Source organism: Gouania willdenowi, chromosome 19, assembly GCF_900634775.1.
Source record: "Gouania willdenowi chromosome 19, fGouWil2.1, whole genome shotgun sequence".
Taxonomy (NCBI): Eukaryota; Metazoa; Chordata; class Actinopteri; order Blenniiformes; family Gobiesocidae; genus Gouania; species Gouania willdenowi.
The window spans coordinates 22,459,967-22,480,711 of record NC_041062.1 but is presented as its reverse complement, the minus strand read 5'-3'; the positions used below and the strand labels follow the sequence as shown (position 1 = coordinate 22,480,711).

The 20,745-nt window shown below is 40.3% G+C and overlaps 2 protein-coding genes across 2 annotated transcripts in view; both read left to right on the top strand.

The window, feature by feature from the left end:
- ccdc57 (coiled-coil domain containing 57) overlaps positions 1-10,359 on the top strand; it is a 74,861-nt gene extending 64,502 nt beyond the window's left edge. Inside the window, exons 14-17 of the mRNA XM_028476943.1 lie at positions 84-184; positions 8,117-8,206; positions 9,130-9,289; positions 10,172-10,359. Of these exons, the coding sequence (XP_028332744.1) occupies positions 84-184; positions 8,117-8,206; positions 9,130-9,289; positions 10,172-10,359 (539 nt within the window). The remainder of the gene's footprint in view (positions 1-83; positions 185-8,116; positions 8,207-9,129; positions 9,290-10,171) is intronic.
- A 2,862-nt stretch (positions 10,360-13,221) lies between these two features.
- Positions 13,222-20,745, top strand: part of fasn (fatty acid synthase) — a 71,018-nt gene continuing 63,494 nt past the window's right edge. Inside the window, 7 exon segments of the mRNA XM_028475419.1 lie at positions 13,222-13,626; positions 16,242-16,377; positions 17,809-17,961; positions 18,052-18,225; positions 19,822-20,022; positions 20,291-20,413; positions 20,493-20,608. Of these exon segments, the coding sequence (XP_028331220.1) occupies positions 16,251-16,377; positions 17,809-17,961; positions 18,052-18,225; positions 19,822-20,022; positions 20,291-20,413; positions 20,493-20,608 (894 nt within the window). The 5' untranslated portion in view covers positions 13,222-13,626; positions 16,242-16,250.

The following is a 20,745-nucleotide window of genomic DNA, read 5'->3' as shown; positions in this document are numbered from 1 at the left end:
CCCTGTGCTAATAAAAGAATATCCATGCACTTGATTTACGCTCAATAGAACCTATAGCTACATAAAGTTGTGTGTTTTATCAGAGCCAGTGGTGCCTGAGAGGGAAATCTCCGTGAAGGAACCAGGAGTGAAGCAGAACCAGCTCTCTGCTCTGGAACAGCAGCAGTACAAGCTCACTACTCAGGTATCAGCACTGGTTCTTCCTCGTGTAGCATGCTTTAAACGGATCATCCTCTGATTTTACAAATGTGGCCTAAAACCTATTAAATGTACTAATTAGAAGATATATTCCTAACAAAACCATATTTGTTTTATTAACTTTTAAAAATTTGACTATTTTACCCTTTTAGAGCCTGTGTTCCACCATCTTGAAATCACGTGATCGATGACATCGCACATCCTTTTTCAGGCAAAATGCCAGTTTGTGCTACTTTTAGTTGCTCTAAAAAACAGGAAACGTTAAAGATGTTGATTTAACCCTCTTTTGTTTACAGAAAGAGGATAAAAACTGTTAATCTATGACCTCAGAGGGCGACAGTCCCAAAAGAAAACCACACAGACATTAGGAGAGAAGAACTCTCCGAAGCGACCTTTACCTTTCCTTAAATATTTCACAGCTGATGCTCTGGTGGCTGAAGTTAGCGAGTACATCGCGGATTGTTAAACACACAAACCCTGAGGATAGAAGTCCTTTTGGGTGAGAGTCCTTCAACAGTGATCTACTCGCTAACTTCAGTCACCAGAGGGTCGGTCGTGCACTGTTTAAAGGGAATATTTAGGGCAACCAAAAGCAGCACAAATTGTCATTTTGACTGAAAAAGCTACTAAATGATCTAAAAATTACTCCAATAGAAAACAATGGGATATTTACAGGCAGTGGGGCCATGTGACATCATCAATCACATGATTTTAAGATGGCTGAACGCAGGCTCTAAAACTTTAAACGAGTCCCATTAAAGTCAGGGCCGGTTGTAGGCAGGCACACAGTGGATATAAAAAGTCTACACACCCCTGTTCATATGCCAGGTTTTTGTGATGTAGAAAAATCACACCAAGATAAATAATTTCACAACTTTTTCCACCTTTAATATGACCTATAACCTGTACAATGCAATAGAAAAACAAACTGAAACCTTTAAAGGGGACATATCATGCTAAATCCACTCTTTTAGCCCCTAAATGCATTTTGTTGTATATTTAGAGTGTTTAGAAGTACAGAAAAGTTCAAATTAGTCTCTTCAGGTGCTCCGTTTTTATCTTTATATTCTGTTTTGGTCATATTTTTCAATCTGTTTCCATTTTTTGATTCTCTATTACGTTTTTTGAACAATGTCACAGTATTTGCAGCGGTACTGCCAAATTAGGACATTGACTCCAGGCCCAACGCTTCGAGCAATCCGCCATTTTTATTTCTCGCTTTTATTTTGTAGTCCAAGCTCAAGGATGCCGAAGTTACGAGAGGATAAGTCAAAATGTTTGGTTGTTGGATGTAGTAACCCACACGCTTCATTACACCGTCTCCCAGCATTAGAACCTTTTCCAAGTGCCTGGTTGAGTTTTATTTTTACGGAAATGTACCCACATCTGTGGATAAGGTCATTTTTGTGTGTGTGAAGCACTTCAAGGATGACTGCTTCATCAACCTCCACCAGTATAAAGAAGGATTTACAGAAAGACTTTGTCTGATTGAGGGTTCAATTCCTTCTATCTTTGGAGACGACGAACAGAGCACTTCGGTGAGCTGTAAATAACGCTAAAAAGTGTGATGATAAGACGTCCCTGTCATTGTTTTGTTAGCATTAGCAGTTGCACCGTCTTCATATGTTAGCGCTGTGTGCTCGTTTTAGATCCTTGATGATATGGCCTACGTGATTTCATTTAAGTCTAAAGTTTTCATTAGTCATTTCATTTTGCCGTTTTTGTCTTTGAAAAGACTGTATTAAAATGCATTTCGTGACGTTTGCTTGGCGCTAGCTCGGTGCTCGTGTTAGCTCACTTGTTAGGGTTGTGCATGTTCATCATCTTCATTTTCATCTCGCTCCGCCGGGTCAGACTCTGGCTGTAACATGTAAGGCTGGATGGACAAGTCTTCTGTTGTTGACATTTTGTAAATAACGTGTGAATAAACATTTTCTGCGCCACTAGACAATCGTATCTCTTCTATCAAACTACAAAAATGGCCGAACAGGGTGGAGTTGAACCGAGTGTCACCTCTGCAACCTGGAGAGGGGGCGGGGTATGAATTGTCTCATTTGCATTTAAAGAGACCGCACCAAAACGAGTTGCTCTCAGAAGCACATCAGAAAAGGGTAGAAAAGGGGCCTGTGCTATAATAATGAGGAATTCAGACCCAAGCATTGCAGTTCCGTTTTATATAGACCACAACTGTATGATTTATATGTAAAAAGGAAGGATTTAAAAGCATGATATGTCCCCTATAAAGGGGAAAATATAAAAATAAAAAACTCAAGATAACCTGGTTGCATAAACTTGCACACCCTTAAACTAATACTTTGTTGCAGCACCTTTGGCTTTTATTACAGCACTCAGTGTTTTTGGGTACAGTCTATCAGCGTGGCACATCTTGATGAGGCAATATTTGCCCACTCTTCTTACCAAATCTGACAGATTGCGAGGGCATCTCCTGCAGGAGAAGCCCTCAGGAAAAGCCTACTAGAACAGCTGAACTTTATTTGGGGTTAATCAGAGTCACTTAAAATGGTGACAGGTGTGTGCTGACTCCAATTTAACATGAGTTTGAATGTGATTGGTTAAATCCGGACACAGCCCCCGTCCCCAGAGGGTGTGCACACTTCACCTCCCTGAAAGGTTTCAGTTTGTTTTTCTATTGCATTGTACAGGTTATAGGTCACATTAAAGGTGGAAAAAGTTGTGAAATTATTTATCTTGGTGTCATTTTTTTACATCACAAAAACCTGGAATTTGAACAGGGGTGTCTAGACTTTTTATATCCACTGTATATGACTTCAGAAATGTGAAGGGGGCATCATATGTACACATCATGCTCCAGAACTTTGTTTCCCCTGTGCTTATAGTAACAGTGTTTTCTTCAATGAATTAGATTGTTAGCTATGTGTCCAACCCCAACCCAGAGAAGTGGATTGCACTTAGTCTGGCCCCGACCTTCAGACTTGTTCAACTTGGGTGTCCCACCTGAAGACTAAGCTCCTGCTGGTGTATCTCTTAAGGTCAATGAGGCACACAAACATGGCCTTACCCCCTGACCACCTTATTGTGGTCAGGGGGTTTGGCCATGGTAGCTGTGGTAACCACTGAGTATGGTCTGGTGACAAAAGGGGGTGAAAGGGGGGCCGGGGGGCTTTGGGCTCAGAGGTGGGCCCTGCCACTTAGCTGGCAATGGAGTCAGCTGAAATGTGCACCTCAGCCCTGGTGGTGACGGTGGGACATAGTTGGGCTGTGGGCATGCACAGCTGGGCTTCAAACTAAGCCTCCATGGCCACCGTGTAGTGCGGTGACGTGCGATGAGGTTCTTGGCTGGTGAGGCACTGACTTTTTCAGAGTCAGATTTACAAATACAGTATTTCCTTCACTTGCTCCCAGTCCGATACAGAATTGATTTTAGAACACTGTTATTTGTTTTTAATTGCCTCAATAGCCTTGCCCCGCGTTATCTGTTGGACCTACTCGTGTCCTACTCCCCAGCACATTCACTCAGGTCAGCCGATCAAGCATTGCTTATGGTCCCTCAGACGCATCATAAACTTAGAGGAGACCGAGCATTTTCTGTTGTTGGCCCCAAACTGTGGAATGAGCTGCCTCTGTACATTTAACAGGCTGGCTCCCTTCCTGTTTTTAAATCACACCTTAAGACACGCATGTTCTCTTTGGCGTTTAACCAGTGATGAAGGTAATTTTTACTGTTCCAATTGTATTTTGTGATACCACTGTACTGTTGTATCTATAATTGTATTGTTATTGCCCTGTTGTACAGCACTTTGGTCAACTGAGTTGTTTTTAATAGTGCTTTATGAATACATTGGATTGAACCCATTTATAGAGTAGCTTAAATTCATCATTCAATTTGCAGCTTGCACATTGACCACTGGTTGTGTTTTATATCTCATATTAACATTATTACACACACACACAGACATATTTGACCATGGAAGAATGTTATGGATGGCGGCGCTCACAGACGCAGCAGCTCAGAGCTTTCTTTATTTGTGCATTCTTTTGTGTTTATCGTGTGTTGTATGTTTGTCCACCTACACTACTCGCTACAGTCATCTGGACTTACTGGACATCGGTTTCCAACTGAAGATGACCATCTCCAGCGACTTCCATTGCACTAACAAAATTCCGGACAAGATAGCATGACCAGCAGGATCTCCGTGGATTGTTATCGGGTCTGGCAGGCGACACAGGCGGCGACATAAGAAGAAACAAAAGCGAAGCTGCAGGCCGGGCTACTTGCTAGGCTAAGGAAACAGCTTCTCAAACCTCCGCTGCCAAGCCTCTACCTTACAAACGCCAGATCCTTGGTATACAAAACTGACGATTTGGAATTACAACTGGCTGGTAATCACTACGTTTGTGATTGCTGTGTGTTTGTTGTCACGGAGACATGGCTACGTACACAAATCCCAGATGCCGCGGTGCAGCTCGCAGGCCGCATGCTACACAAATGGGACAGGACGTCCACATTATTGCAGGGGATTTTAATAAGGCAAATCTCAAAACTGTATTACCAAAATTCCACCAATACATAAAATGCCCAACAAGAGGGGAAAACACTCTGGATCATGTGTATTCCAACATCAAGCATGTCTATAGAGCTGTACCCCTTCCCCATCTGGGCAGGTCAGATCACCTCTCACTCCTCCTCATCCCAGCATACATCCCCCTCAGTCAACAAACACATCCCACAAAGAGGAGCATCACCACCTGGCCCGAGGACGCCCTCCCCGAGTGCAGGACTGCTTTGAACACACACAGTAGGATTCCTTTTACCATGAAGACCTGGACCAGGTACAGTACTCTCTTACGTTAAGTTCTGTATTGGGAATGTCACTGTGGATATGTGCATCCGGGTGTTCCCTAATCAGAAACCCTGGATGACAAGCCAGGTCCGCATGCTCCCCCGGGCCCATGACTCAGCATTTAGGTCAGGTGACACAGTATTGTACAGCACCACTTGTGCCGACCTGAGGAGAGGCATTAGGACTGCCAAAGCAGAACACAAGAGGAGGATAGAGGAACATCTAAACAACCGTAGGCAGGTGTGGCAGGGCATACAGACACTCACTAACTACAAAGGCTGTGCTGTGACAGCCATGGAGATGCAGAGTTGGCAGAGGAGCTGAATAGCTTCTTTGCCCGCTTTGAATCCAAAACACTCAGCCACATCATTCCAGCAACCACTACAACCCCCACCAGCCTCCAACACTCACCCCCCACTCACACTTGAGGCACAGGACATAAGGCGGGTGCTCTGTGCAGTGAACCCCAGGAAGGCTGCAGGTCCAGATGGAGTACCTGGGAAGGTGCTCAAAGCATGTCCCAAGCAGGTATCAGAGGTCTTCACTGACATCTTCAACTTATCTCTGGAACAAGCCATCATCCCACCCTGCCTGAAATCTGCCATAATCATCCCGATCCCATAAAAGTCGCCCACAACCAGCCTCAATGACTTACGCCACATAGCCCTCACCCCAGTCATCGCCAAGTGTTTTGAGGGCCTGATCTTGAGACACATCAAAGCCTATCTCGCCCCTACCTTGGACCCGCACTAGTTTGCATACCGGACTAACAAATCCACCAAAGACGCCATAGCCATTGCTCTGCGCTCAAGCTGAGTCATTTGGAGATACAGGGGAGCTACGTCAGGATGCTCTTCATTGACTTCAGCTCAGCATTCAACACAATAATACCAGATATTTTGATTCCCAAGTTAGCCAACCTGGGGCTCTCACCATCCACCTGCTCCTGGATAAAAGACTTTCTGGTCAATCGACCCCAGCAGGTGAAACTGGGTCCTCACCTCTCCTCCTCCCGCACTCAAAGCACTGGCTCTCCCCAGGGCTGTGTGCTGAGCTTACTACTTTACGCCCTCTACACATACGACTGCAGTCCTGCCCACCCAGAGAACCTCATTGTCAAAATTTGCTGACAACACAACAATGGTGGTGCTGATCACAGGGAGAAATGAGGCAGCCTACAGAGATGAGGTCCTGAAACTTGGTGAGTGGTGTGCATCAAACAACTTGGCACTAAACATCACAAAGACCAAGGAACTCATCTTGGACTTCAGGAAGGACAGAGCTGCCCCTGCCCCCCTGTACATCAACGGTGGGTGTGTAGAGCGAATGGAGTCCTTCAAATTCCTTGGTGTCTACATCTCTGCTGATCTCTCCAACATATTAATTATATTATTCATGCTGATCAAACTGGCTTTGTCCCAAATAGGTTCTAATTTTTTAATGTAAGAAGGCTAATTAACATAATATATCATAAACATGAGATACGCAATAAGACGGTCGCTCTTTGCTTATATGCGGAAAAGGCGTTTGACCAATTGGAGTGGCGATACATGTTGAAAGCTTTGGTGGAGTTTGGGTTTGGCACTCGGTTTATCTCTTGGATTGAATTGTTATACACCCAGCCCTCTTCATCCATTTTAACTAATCAAGAAAAGTCGGCCCCCTTTCAGTTGCACCGTGATACATGGCAGGGCTGTCCACTCAGCCCCTTGTTGTTTGCAATTGCAATTGAACTTCTTGCCATCAGTATTAGACACCACATTCTTCTCAGACCCATTCACCTGGGGAATATAGACCATCACCTTTCTTTATACATAGATGGCAGTGTAATTTTCCTCTCACAGCCTGAACAGTCCATCCCTGTTTTACTTGACCTCATAAAATGTATTGGCAAGGTCTCAGGATACACAATTAATTGGCAAAAGTCTGAATTCATGGCCATTTGTGCAGAACTTGACCCTGAGTTTTTACATAATTAAATTAAAGTATCTTGAAGTACTCCTTTCAAGAGATCCTAAGTCTTGAAGCAGTAGAGAAATTAAAAGTCAGTGTTGAAAAATGACGTACCCTTCCTCTTTCTATGGTGGGCTGCATAAACGCTATCAAAATGGGTCTCTCTTCCCAGGTTCTATATCTTTTTCAAAATCTCCCTATTTTTTTGACAAAATAATTTTTCAAATCATCAGATTCAATAATTATGCCTTTTATCTGGAACTACAAAGCACATATAATTTCCAAAATTCATGTACAGAAGTCAAGAGTCAGAGATGGGTTAGGACTACCATGTTTCCTCCACTAGTACTGGGCCGCCAATCTCATGGCCCTTGCTTACTGGCAGGAAGGTTATAAAAAAGAAGTCTCAACAGATACTCCTGCGTGGGTCGCCATTGAAAAGTTTAGTGTTGAAAACAGTTCTCTTCCAGATCTTCTTTTCTCATCACCTGCCCCTCCTGCAACAATGAAAGTAAATAATCGTGTAGTCCTGAATTGCCTGAAAATATGAGAGCAAATAAGGAAGAGCAGCAAACTGCCAAACACCTCTGTGCCCCGGTGTGTAGTAACCATACATTTCTTTCGTCCCTGTCAGATGATACTTTTGAGACTTGGAGACTAAAGGGTTTAGTCACGTTGAAGGATTTGTATATTGGTAAACTTCAGGACAAATTCTCTCCCTTCTACTCACTTTTTCCGATATTTACAAATAAGAAACTACATCCGCCAATCTATGCCTAATTTTCAGACTCTTCCTGAGAAAAAAAACATTCCCAGTCTTTTGCTGTGCCCGCCTGCCTTAAAAAAAAAAAAAAATTCAGGCTTTTTAAAAGTGTTCTCTAAACAAGTTAATTTTACCACTTTCATTTGAGGGAGGCCTGGGAGAAGGATCTAGGGATAAGTATTACAAATGACATTTGGGAGGAAAACCTAAGCAGACCCCAATCATGCTCAGTTAATACAAGGCATCAGTTAATTTATTTTAAAGTACTACACACGTTTTGTTCGGCAAAGATCTTCTAATAAGGACATTTCAAAGGTTTTAGGCCACATTTGTAAAGAGTGTGCATGCGTGTGCGTGCGTGTGTGTGTTGTCTCATCAGGAGTTGGAGCACGCTCTAAAGCAGAGTGTGTGCACTGCTGATGAACCTCTTCAGGAAGGTCCCTGTACAGCGCCCCCTATTGCTTTCCAGGTACACAAACCCTTGGAGCTGCTCTTTACATCAGCTGTATGAGAAAAGACTCCTAACGAACCAGTTTTATTTCACCTTAAATGCAGCACAAAAGTTCAAGCATGTATTGAGTATCAATATATCGAAGCTGATTAGGGCCAACTGAAGATGAAAATAAATTTGGGCAAATCAAGAATAAATTTGAAATGTTGAGATTGAAGTTGAAATGTTAAAATTAAAGTTGAAATTTCAAGAATAAAGTTGAAATATAATGTTGAGATTAAAGTCGAAAAGATGAGAATGAAGTCCAAATTTAGAAGTTTAACTCAAAATACTATATTGTGATAAAAGTCGAAGGTTTGCTATTAAAGTTAAATCTATGGAAGCTGACTAGGACCAATTCACCATATTTGACAACAGTCTCCATCCAAACTGGTCCTAATCTGTTACTGTAGCTCCTCAATAGTCACAGACGGACAGAATGTTTCACTTCTTTCAAACTTCACTAATTTTTCCTTCTGAATAGATGATGTTTTATCTCTTCACAGTCTTTAATGAGATTACAACAACATGTTTATGAGCTGGAACAGAAAGAATCTTATTGTTATTAAACCCAACTTTAAATCATAGTTTAATGCATTCAGCGATACAGAGCATTTTGTAGACGATCTCATCAGTTGCTGTAGATTTCATAGAAACCTTCAACTTGTATTTTTGACTTCATTTTCAAAAATTTTACTCTAATTTCGTCTTTAATCTTGACATTTTAGCTTTATTCTTGATTTGCCCCCCAAAAAAAAAATTCTCCATCAAAATTGGCCCTAATCTGTTTCCGTAATAAACCATTTGGTTAGCTCAGCTGTTAGAGCAAAGTCTGAAATAAACTTACAAACTAAATACGTTATATTACGTAATAGAAACTGATCAACTTTTCTTTTCTCAAGAGCCACAAAAAGAGGTCAAAGCCACTTCCTATGAACTGGCCAGAGACCCCACACTCAGATCTGTCCTCCTGGCACTTATCATCAGCGGAATCGCAGCAGGATCTGAGGGAATTGTGGGAAGTAGTGGATCATGAACTCAGTTTGGATACTTCCTCAGAAGGTGAGCAAATCTGTGAAAGGAAATCAAATCCCCTTTCAGAGCTTTTCAGGAAATAATGGATATTAAGTAGACAGAGATAGACTGCAGCACCTTTTCCTGTATCAGGATGAGCAGGTATTGTTTAGTTTAGGGGTGGGCAACTTTTATCGCAGTGGGGCCACAAACGTGATTGTATCTGATCTGAGGGCCGCATCATCAACATTCATGTTGACATTTAAATTAATGAGCAATCTGAGCATTAACACAGGAAACAACATAGATTTTCTCTGTATTTTTGTGTGTTTTTAGAATAATTTTGTATACTTTACTCTTATTTAATGTTTTTGATGTCATTTTGTATATTTTTCTGTTCTTTTTGTTTATTTTGGTTATCATTTCTGTAATTTTATGTTTTTGGAGGCATTTTGTGGATAGTATTTTTGCATTTTTTGTGAGATTTCTCTTGTCATTTTTGTCCTTTTGTGTGTTTTTCTATATTTTTTATGTCTTTTGAAGTGATTTTGTATATTTTTAGCTAATTCGTCATTGTTGTGTATTTCGGTTGTCGATTTTGTACATTTTTTTTTGTGAAGTGTATTTTTGTCATGTGTTTATGTTGGGGGCCACACAAAGTAAAACAGCTGTCCGCATGTAGCCCATCTACAGGTATTTGGATTAGCACAATGGCACTTGATGGTTATCTCTTTAAAGCACAAATGTTCAGCACCTTCAGTGATTATTAGGACAACAAATAAAAAACTATGAGTACACGTTTACCATGAATACAGAGATTAGATGAAAGCCACTGTTTACAAATGTTGTGATTTAAAAGATAGGAACTTGAACCATTTGAAGTCAGTGAGAATCTCTAAATTACCTGTGGACTCCATTGTGCATTCACAGGTGAAATTGTGCAGAGGAGAAAGGAGGCAGCTAAGTTGGCTCGTCCTGTTCTCCTTAAAGCTGTGCTTGGCAAACGTTTGACTGAAACGAAGGGAAAAGCTGCTTTTAAAACACCATCCAATGTCACTGAGAGCAGCAGATATGAAGCAGCGAGAAGACAAAGCAGAGTTAGACTGGAGGTGCTTTAGCGTGTGTTTGTTTGCCATAAAGAATAAACTATTTAATCATTATTAACTCAGTTTACTGTCTTTGTTTGAAATGTGTGACATCATTCATGCAAATAAAACAGGTCCAAAATGTAAAGAATATACACAATGATACTGTGCTTTTGCTATGTCTAGACCACATGTGTCAAACTCAATAAATTTTTAAATCTACAGTTGTTTAAGTGCTCTAAATTTTCCAAAATCCTGCAATGTTCCTCAAATTATTCCACAACATTTCCATAAACTAAATAGAAGTTTGTCACAAAATGATGGAAACCTAAAGTTAATGTCCTGCCGATTGTAATAATACATTATGTGTGCAAACGGCATAATAATGTTGAAATTACTCATTTTTCCTCCTAACTTACCTTACGGCAGTGGTTCTCAACTTTTTCAGCCCGCAAAGGTGCCAGAGACTGGGGACCCCCACTGTAGCTGAAGGTTTTCGAACACAGACAGAGCTTTTTGGGGCCCATCCATAAAGTCAGCAAAATGATGGTCCATTGTTCTATGAATCTGTGATAACCACATTTAATTATGAATTTAAATAATGTCCACTGTTATCCAAGAATTCCCTTATCATTTGTGCCATAGTATAGTGCCATATAGTCGTCTTAAAGATGTAAATCCTTGTTTTGAATGGGTTAAAAGTGACCAAAAATGGTAAAAAAAAAAAAAAAAAAGGTGGTGAAATGGGAGTTTAGAAACCACAGAAATTGGTTAAAGTTGCAAATTAGAGTGGCCAAAAATGAACAGAGAAAATGGTAAAAAGGGATCAAAGTGTCTATATTGGAAAAATTTGTAGGAACAATTAGTTTAAACAGGCAAATAATGGGCATGACAAATCGTGAATGTGGTTAAATTGGCAAAAAATAAGCATGAAATATGGTGAAAAGAGGTTAAAAGTGACAATAATGGATCAACATACTGTATGTGACATTAGGTAAGAAAAGTGGTGGAAAGGGTTTATAAGTTAATGTTAAAACTGTACTGAAGAGGTATTAAAATTTGATGGGGAAGTGGCAGAAAAGGGAGTAATAAAGCAACAATGTATTAAAAGTAGCAAGAATATGGCAAGAAAAACGGCTAAAAATAGGTTAAAATAAGTTTGATGTACAGGTAGTTGCAGAAAAAGATGAAAAATAAGCAAAAACGGGCTGAGATTGTTCAAAAACATTCTTAGTTTCTTGAAAGCCTCTGGTGTTGCTGCTTTGTTTTGTTTTTCGCACCATCCACCAAGGTAAATTCCTTGTTTATAAACTGTAGTGGATTCTGTGTTTTGTATTTATTACATTGAAAAAACATGTTTTTATGCTGGAAACACAGTAAAGGTCTGATGTTTAACTGATCGTGAATCTTGGCCATGACTTTGTTGATGTTTAAAAATAGGTAGTAATGTTCTATTGTTTGTTTTTTACTTAACAGAGAAAATCTGAGGAAGAATCTCATCATTTGTTTCATGATGATGTTGGTAAAAAGAAAAAGGACTCAGCTATTATGTTCCCGTTGTATGATGATTGTAAGTTGCAATGTTTCAATTAAATTTAAAAAATAAATATTAATTTAGGATAGATTAAATAATGGAGACCTTTACTGTTTCCTTCTCTGATTTTTATTTTTTATTCATGAATCTCAGAATGGGTGGAAGTGAAGTATTATGGTAAGCCCTTTTAACATTCAATAGCTAGTCTGGATATGTCATTTAGATATCTGCAATTTAATTCTTTCTAGTCAAATTGAACATTTCAGACATCGACAATGATAATCTTCCTATCCACAACGTAATTCCTCCTAGGATAAATGACGTCATTTTCCCCATTGATGTGTATGGATAGTCAAATGTAGCTTTTATGACAGTAGTTATGACAAGAAGGAGGAGGGGCTAATGTGAGACAAAAAATGTTCAATACGACATAAATTTCTTGCACAACTCTAAAGTGAACGTAGCTGTTGCTCCCCACAAATACCTTAATTGTAACTTATTTCCTAAAGATCTTATCAATTACCGCAACCGCCATTTCTTCTGCTAACACTAAAATTACGTTTCCTCTTCTCCTCCAGGTCATTTGTTCGGTATCCAATGAGAAGCCTCGCATGATGAGCGTCATATGAGTCATAAACACAATTTGGACTCGTCACAATGCAATTACAGATATCTTTAAACGTAATTTAAACGAGTCAAAACTCAGTTACAGATACTGTATCTGTAAATGGTATTTAGGATGCGTGACGAGGCGAAGGGCTTTTTTGGTGACGTCATTACAGATATGTCTCAGTTTTGATTAGTCGAAACTGAGTTACAGATATCTCTCACTGTATTTTTGACTTGTCAAAATTGAATTTTGAGTAGTCACAATTGTGTTGTTGGTATCGATAATGTTAATTCTGGATAGTGAAATGTAGCTATTAAATGTTAAAAGGGCTTTATAATATACATCAATGGGGAAAGTGACGTCATTTATCCTAGGATGAATTACGGTGTGGATATCTGACATTACAATTGTGGATAGGAATAAAATCATTGTAGATGTATGAAATGTTCATTTTGACTAGGAAGAATTAAATTGCTGATATCTGAATGACATATCCAGACTAGCTGAATGTTTGCTATGGTAGTACTGATCATGTCTTCTCACGCCATCACACATCCTGAACTTCAGTAACCGCGACCCTTGACGTCACTGCCAGGCCACGCCTCCTAATCACCCTATACACTGCGCGGCTCCGCCTCTTCGCCTGTGAATTGTCAACACCCTACACACCCGCTCTCTCATTGGCCAATGCACACGTCTCATCGTTTTCCCACGTGCACGGACTGACCCCTATCTGTTGTGTGACTGACTGTGGAAGCTCCACCCACCGGAAATTATGCAACGGTAAAGCTAAATGTGAGGAAAAAGCGAATGCTGCGCACCGTGACGTTTAAAGTGCTTAAACTATATGAAAGCTGTGACCTTTGCAGATGTTTGAACAATGTGTGTGTAATGGACACAAACAGTTACAAAAGCAAAGAGGGGCGGATGTCCGAGGAGCGAGCAGGGCGTCTGTGAACTGGAGTAACCCCGCATCACGGTGTGCCGCTGCTCCCATTGGACTGTGCTGACAAGCCACAGTCAGCCCATGTGGCGTGGTTAACAACTATCAGACAACTGACTGAGCTCATCAACCAGGGCACGGACATCCCACCTACCGACCGACCGACCGGGGATCCTTCACCCGGCGCACCGAGCTTCCCACACCCAGACTCTGGTAAGATGTGAAGCATCATCAGCCTGTGGATGAATGAATGAATGATTCACGGCATCTTTTGTGAAACTTTATTACACTGAGGGCCACAAACATTGGTTGTGATAGAATAGATTAAATTAAATGTTTGTCTTTTCAGAGTCATTTTGAGGATTTGTGAGTTACGTTTTATGTTTTTGTTGGCATTTTCTATGGGGTGCTGATTGTAAAGTTGCGCATGCTAAAATAAACAGCAACATTTAGCAACAAACCATGTATTAAAAACGTACGTGATTTTATTTAATTTTTTTACGTTACTTTTGACCAGATTTACAGCAATAAAAGTGAAATTTGTGATTTTTTTTCTCTAAAAAAAACAAACAACAAAAACAATGTCAATGTTATGTCTAAATGTTAAATCTAAATGTTCAATAAATAAATGTTGTATAGGGTGTGACTGGACTGACAAACTCATGAATGGATTGGCCTCTATATAAAAGAAAAATAAAGCTGAATACAAATAGCAACACTGAAAGGAATCTGATCTAAAAATATAGTAACATTCTGACCTGACAGTTTGTCATTCCATCATCACCCTAAACATCGTGTTATGCACACACGTGCACGGTGTCTCCTTTAAATCCACAGAGTTCTGCATTGTGACTTGTTGTGGAACCACATTCTTTGCATTGGTCTGTTGGAGGAAGGGACTTTTTTATCTACAGGCGTTTATACTAAAATGTTCTTTAACCATAAATAGGATTTATTTTTCTATGTCTTAAACTTAATTGATTAAAATGTAGCCGTTTGAACCTCACATGACGAAGGTGTTGAGTAAATGTAGGATATACTGTACAATAAAACATCTTAGGAGTCATTCTTTGCTTTGATTGGTAAAAACATTATTTTTTAATGTGTTTTCCTGATGAGTTTCAAACTGATGACAATGTCTTCAAATGCAGGAAGGATTCTTTTTTTTGTGTCCATTTATTCTGATCTCCTTCCATGGAATAGGTTATAATAAATATTTTTAGTCTTTTGGAAATTTAATTTTTTTTTTTTAACATTGTCTGCACATGCTATCAACACTACCTGTAATGCAATCTTTTTGCGACAGCTATGCATGGATTATTCTCACAGTGAAACAAATACAGTTATTTTATTGCCAAATTGTGATCATCACCATTGGGAATTTCATATGCCAGCCGAATAATGGCCGTCCATCGCAATCTAGATGGACATAATAATGTAAAAAAAAAAAAGTACATACTGTATATTGTGGAAGCACTATTTAGGATGTGTTCTTGTGTTTAGCATTAACACAAAATAAGTGGTGAAGAAGGCAATTTAAGCCTGGCTTCACTGTCTGCTAGTGCTAACTTCATCCTTTTTTTATTTCTGTTTCACAAATGTGAGGATTGTATAAATGGCACCGATGTAGATGACAGTAGTACAGTACAGTAAACTAGGCCTTCTGACCATTGTTTTGAGGGAGCCTTGACTATGAAGGATGACCTGCACTAGTTGCTTCAGGGGCTTTTATGACTCAGGTCAGCTGTTGAAGACCTGGGATGAACCACTTGCTTGTTTCCCATTGGGCTGACATCACTGCACTTATTCAAGGCTTCATATTGGGACGTAAGAGGTGCTTTTGATTCTGGGCTGACGACATTTGAACAAATCAAATAAAGCAAAATACGTTCTTTACACATGGGTTAGATCAATAAAAATAAATGTGTATTACGTTCTAAAAAGATGGATTAATGAAAAAGAAAGAAATAAGAAGCTGTTGAACAAAGCTCAACTTTGTAAGCTAATGACATGATGCATGGGGCAATGTACTGTAGTTCTATATTGGTAAAATTAATATATAGCCAAGAAGGACATTTCTGCTGTTAGTGTAATTGGATAGACTACATCTCACACGCGTAAAGCAGACATTCCCACCCCACCTTGTCTGTCCCATTGACCTCCTCCAGTGGAAGAGATGTTAACTAGAGCGTGATGGGATCTGAAGATGTGGGGGGTTTCTTTTCTTGTCATTGAGCAACATGCAGCTTGCTTGTCCTCAAAAACAACTAAACCTTTGACTGCGGTACCTGAAAACAGTTATTAGTTTAGATATTAAGATTAAGAATGCATTTCCTGTTTTGGGAGCTCAATATGTTGTAATCAGTAGTGCACATCACTTAAGACACATTAAAAAGGCATAGTCCAAAATGGAAATGACACAAATAACAACTAACTAGTTCTGTAACATCAGAGTCAATCCAAGGCCGTGTTCTGCTGCTCAAATCTCCTCAGCTCTTGAACCTCAGCCTCTCAGAGAGAGAGAGCTATACATTGAAAAGGCCAAACCTTCAAACAGATCTCCTACTCCTACTTTCATCTCAAGAGTTTGTGTTGCTGAATAAAACTTTTGCTCAAGCAGGGAAGCAGGGCTTTACACCAACGTTTACTAACTGGCAAGTGAAAAATAATTATAGTGTTGCAAACTGTCATTACCCATAACGCTAACTCTAACTTGCCCAACATAGCAAGAAAGAAAATGAAGTAATTTATAACTCAGCCGTAGTAGAGCCGGTGGGTCAGGTTTAACCAAACCACTGACTGGTGACTCTCTCCTTCTGTGTCCACAGTAAATCACAATGGATGAGATAGTCATAGCTGGAATATCTGGCCGCCTGCCAGAGTCCAGTAACCTGGAGGAGTTCTGGGAAAACCTGATCAATGGTGTAGACATGGTGACGGAGGATGACAGGAGGTGGACACCAGGTGAGTGCTTCACATGGAGCGGAATTTAAAGGCAGAAATAAACCCGTAATCCATTCTTACATTTCTATTGATCAACTATTTACATTTCTCAAATTGTGATACAAACCAGGCGAGTCCTCATAATTTAAATATTTCGATTACCATCCATCCATTCATTCATCCATCAATCCATCCATCCATCTTCTGATGCTTACCTGTAGTCCGAATGCGGCCACTTCCTCCAGCTCTGTCCGGAGATCCCTAGGCCAGCTGAGAGCCATAGTCTCTCCAGTGTGTCCTGGGTCTCTGTCTGGTGGGACGTGCCCTCAACACGTCTCCAGGGAGGCGTCCAGGGGGGCATTCTAAACATGTGTCTGAGCCACCTCATCTGGCTCTTCTCAATGACTTGGATGAGGCTTATTGTATTGCACTATACAATATTGTATAGTATATAGTCAATATACTATAATTCAGAAGCTGACTGATGTTAAATGTAAGATCAATATTTAGCAATCATATAAAATCCAGTTGATAATTGTAAAATATTGAAAATTGGTTTGGAATAAAATTGAAACATCATTAATCAAATGGAAAGGGGAAATGGGGCTGAATAACCAGGCCTAGACATGTTTGGAGATGCATAGATTGTTTTTGAAAGAGTCCCACTATGAGATCATCTTTATAGAGAAGATGTAGGTCTACACTCATCCTCTTTGTCATTGGTTTACTCAACAAAGATGCCAATGAAAACAGTAAAAAAAAAAGTATTTTTTAGGATTTCAAGAGCGGGTCACCCAAGAACCAATGCATATATGTGACTAATCATTAGTGATGTAAACAGTCTATGTACATAGCTCAAAGCTGATCAGTCTACAGGGAGCTGAGGCATATGCTAAGTTGTTTACTGAAGGACCAAACATGTTAGAGTCTGAAACCCCAAAAAACTTTTTCTCAATTTTAAGGGGCTGGCATGTCCACCAGATAGGATTCATAGCAGATCTTTATGGATATTGTGAAAGACTAGGTGGAGCTGTGTTACTATACCACATTTCAGTTTCCTATGTGATGTAGTCCCTGAGATATTGGAAGATGAAAATGGAAGAAAACAAAGGACGAGCGATAATCGACATACACACCTCACTAAATTGGCCATATCTCAAAAAGTGTTCATCTGATCAAACTAAAACTTTACAATGTGCCTATTGAATAATCACTCAACAATTGGTAATTTCATAATTTCTTGAGACTGAAGTGCGTGGGACATTTGTGAAATGACATGGAATGAATCAGAAAGGTCTGCATGATGTGCCTTTGTGTGAAGTTATGTTTAGATGGATGTCTCCACAATAATGTATTAATGAAAACATACAGTCTTAAAGGTACAAGCAGCCCTTTGAGAGGAATGGTGTGTTAAACTGCCTTAGTAACCACTGCTCTGTTGTTTGTTTCCAGGCCTGTATGGACTCCCTAAGAGAAACGGGAAACTCAAAGACATCAGCCACTTTGATGCATCCTTCTTTGGAGTGCATCCCAAACAGGCCAACACCATGGACCCCCAGCTCCGCTTGATGATGGAGATCACTTATGAGGCCATTGTAGATGCGGGTGAGACAGATAAGTTGTGGTAGTTGTGGATGCTGTACATGATCTGCATTAGCCCTGGTGGAGAAATTATATTTGAATGATGTGATGTAGGTCTGAGCGCGTCTGTGCTGCGTGGCAGTAAGACTGGTGTCTACATCGGAGTGAGTGGTTCAGAGGCAGGAGAGGCGTTTAGCAGAGACCCTGAAGAACTGCTTGGCTACAGTATGACGGGCTGTCAGCGTGCTATGCTGGCCAACAGACTCTCCTACTTCTTTGACTTCAGTGGTAAGTGCACACAAAATGAGCTATTGTTGGTTAGCATCATGCTTAGCAACGTTGGCTGCACTGGAGTGTGTAAACTGTGCACACTCCAATACAGTAGGTTACAATAGGCACTTATTCAAGTTGGTTGCAACACCCCAATAACCAAGAAAGAAGAAGCATGATGCTAAAGTTTCAAGTCTCCCACTCTAAAGGGGAAGTTCAAGTGAGTGATTTGGGAAAGTTTAACAACAATACAGGACTTATATTCCTCAATAACCACTATTTTGAAAACCATTAAACAACATCCATTAGATCAGGGGTGTCAAACTCATTTTAAACTCATTTTAGTTCATGGGCCAAATACGGATCAGTTTGATTTTAAGTGAGCCACAGATTTTATGTGGAAAAAGAGCAAATTCAATATTAATGTGCCCTGGTTAGCACTTCCACGTATAAATGAAATATAAATGATAGAAGTATGTGAGTATATCTTTTCTTCACTTAACTTTACCTGATTCTGGGAATTTGGGGAGTAAATTGAGGAAGATTTGCCTGATTTTGGAAAAAAATTATTTACCGATTTGAAATTAAAAATGACTGCTGTCATGTGATATAAGAGAACTGGAAAACTGAGCTCTGCAAATATTGTGGATTTTAATTGAAATTTTATATATTTTTTTTTTGGGGGGGGGTCAATTAGTTGGTCAAGTCAATTAGTTGGTCATTTACAAAATGTTTCATGTTTTTTCTATCATTTTTACTTTCTCAAGCGGGCCAAATTTGATGCTCTAAAGAGCTGGATTTGGCCCCCAGGCCTTGAGTTTGACACTTGTGCATTAGATTATCATTTAGGTTTACTTCTTCCTAATAAAGATAATAAAGATGAACTAAACCCCTGCTTTCTGCTGACCTGCCACTAGGAGGGAAATTTAAAAAATGCCTTGAATGTATGAATTGATGTGTCACTACAACCACAGGCACGCACAATCACGACATGAAGCTCACACACAGCCCTACAGACACCATTCAGGGGCAAACAGCCCTGCTCTCCCATCACCTCACGCACACAGTGATAAGCTTGTACGCACACATTCAGAGACAGACGTGAATACACACATGATGTGTCTGTACACACACACATAGCTTGATGAACAGAATCTGCTCTTTATAGAAATACAGAGTCACTACTGCAGAGGGCTGCCTCACACGGAACAGTGGAGTTCCAGATTGGAGCTGTGAACGAATGATCACTGAGGGCTGTGATTGGAGGAAACCCTCCTCCTATCAGCTTTTATACGAGGGGCGGGGCCAACAGTGAAAGTTGGTGACGCGCGATGGTCACAATAATCTGTCATCCAATAGCAAAATTCAATTGTAACAGCCGGTGTTCCAGTGTTCAACCCTTAGAGGGCTGTGACTCTTACATTTTATGACTAAATACGCAAAAAACAAGATACTTTTACTAAAATGTGAAGAGTGGGACTAAGATTAATAAACAGCACTACTTAATACCCAAATAAAAATGTATTCAGCAGAAAAAGTGGGTTTGGGGTTTAGTTGCTCTTTAATTTGAAACTTTTGCTGTTTCTAATGCAGTCTCTTCCTGTCTTTGATCAGGTCCCAGCATCGCCATAGATACGGCATGCTCCTCCAGCTTGCTGGCTTTAGAAAATGCCTTCCATGCCATTAGCCAGGGCCACTGTGATGCTGCTGTGGTGGGGGGCGTTAACCTTCTACTAAAGCCAAACACGTCAGTGCAGTTCATGAAACTGGGCATGCTCAGTGTGGAGGGAACCTGCAAGTCATTCGACTCATCAGGTAAAAATTATTTATTGTCCTCTTTTATGAATCCGACTGGAAACCTGAAAGCGTCCTGTCACGTTTGAAAATCCTCTGTTTAAAAAGCCTTGACGATGTATGACGTTAGCATTTTAAAATGCAGTGATGTGAAACACATCCAAATGTTAAAGATTTGGTCCCGTTTTCACAAAGCATTCTAAGGCTAAAAGTAACTCGTAAAGACATCATTATCCTTGAATTCTAAGCTTTTTGTGACTAAATTACAAAACATGTCTTCTTTTGGCAGGAAGTGGATACTGCCGCTCTGAAGCTGCAGTTGCTGTGTTACTGACCAAACGATCGTCAGCCAAACGGATCTACGCTACGCTGATTAACGCAGGCAGCAACGCAGACGGCTACAAAGAACAAGGTGGGAGACACAACTAGTCACTCAGCATTCAAACACTGACCTCACTAAAGCATCTCCCACTTTTCCCACGGTTCTCCAGGTGTGACGTTTCCCTCAGGCCAGATGCAGCAGAGGTTGATGCGTTCTCTGTACCAGGAGGTGAATATATGTCCTGAGCAGGTGGAGTATATCGAAGCCCACGGCACAGGAACTAAGGTGAGAGCACCCAGCTGACCGAAGCATCAGTGACAGACAGGGTTGGGGTCAATTATATTTGTAATTGATAATGAATTACAATTATGATGTAATTATAATTGTAATCATAATTGAATTGTAATTGATTTCAGAAAATG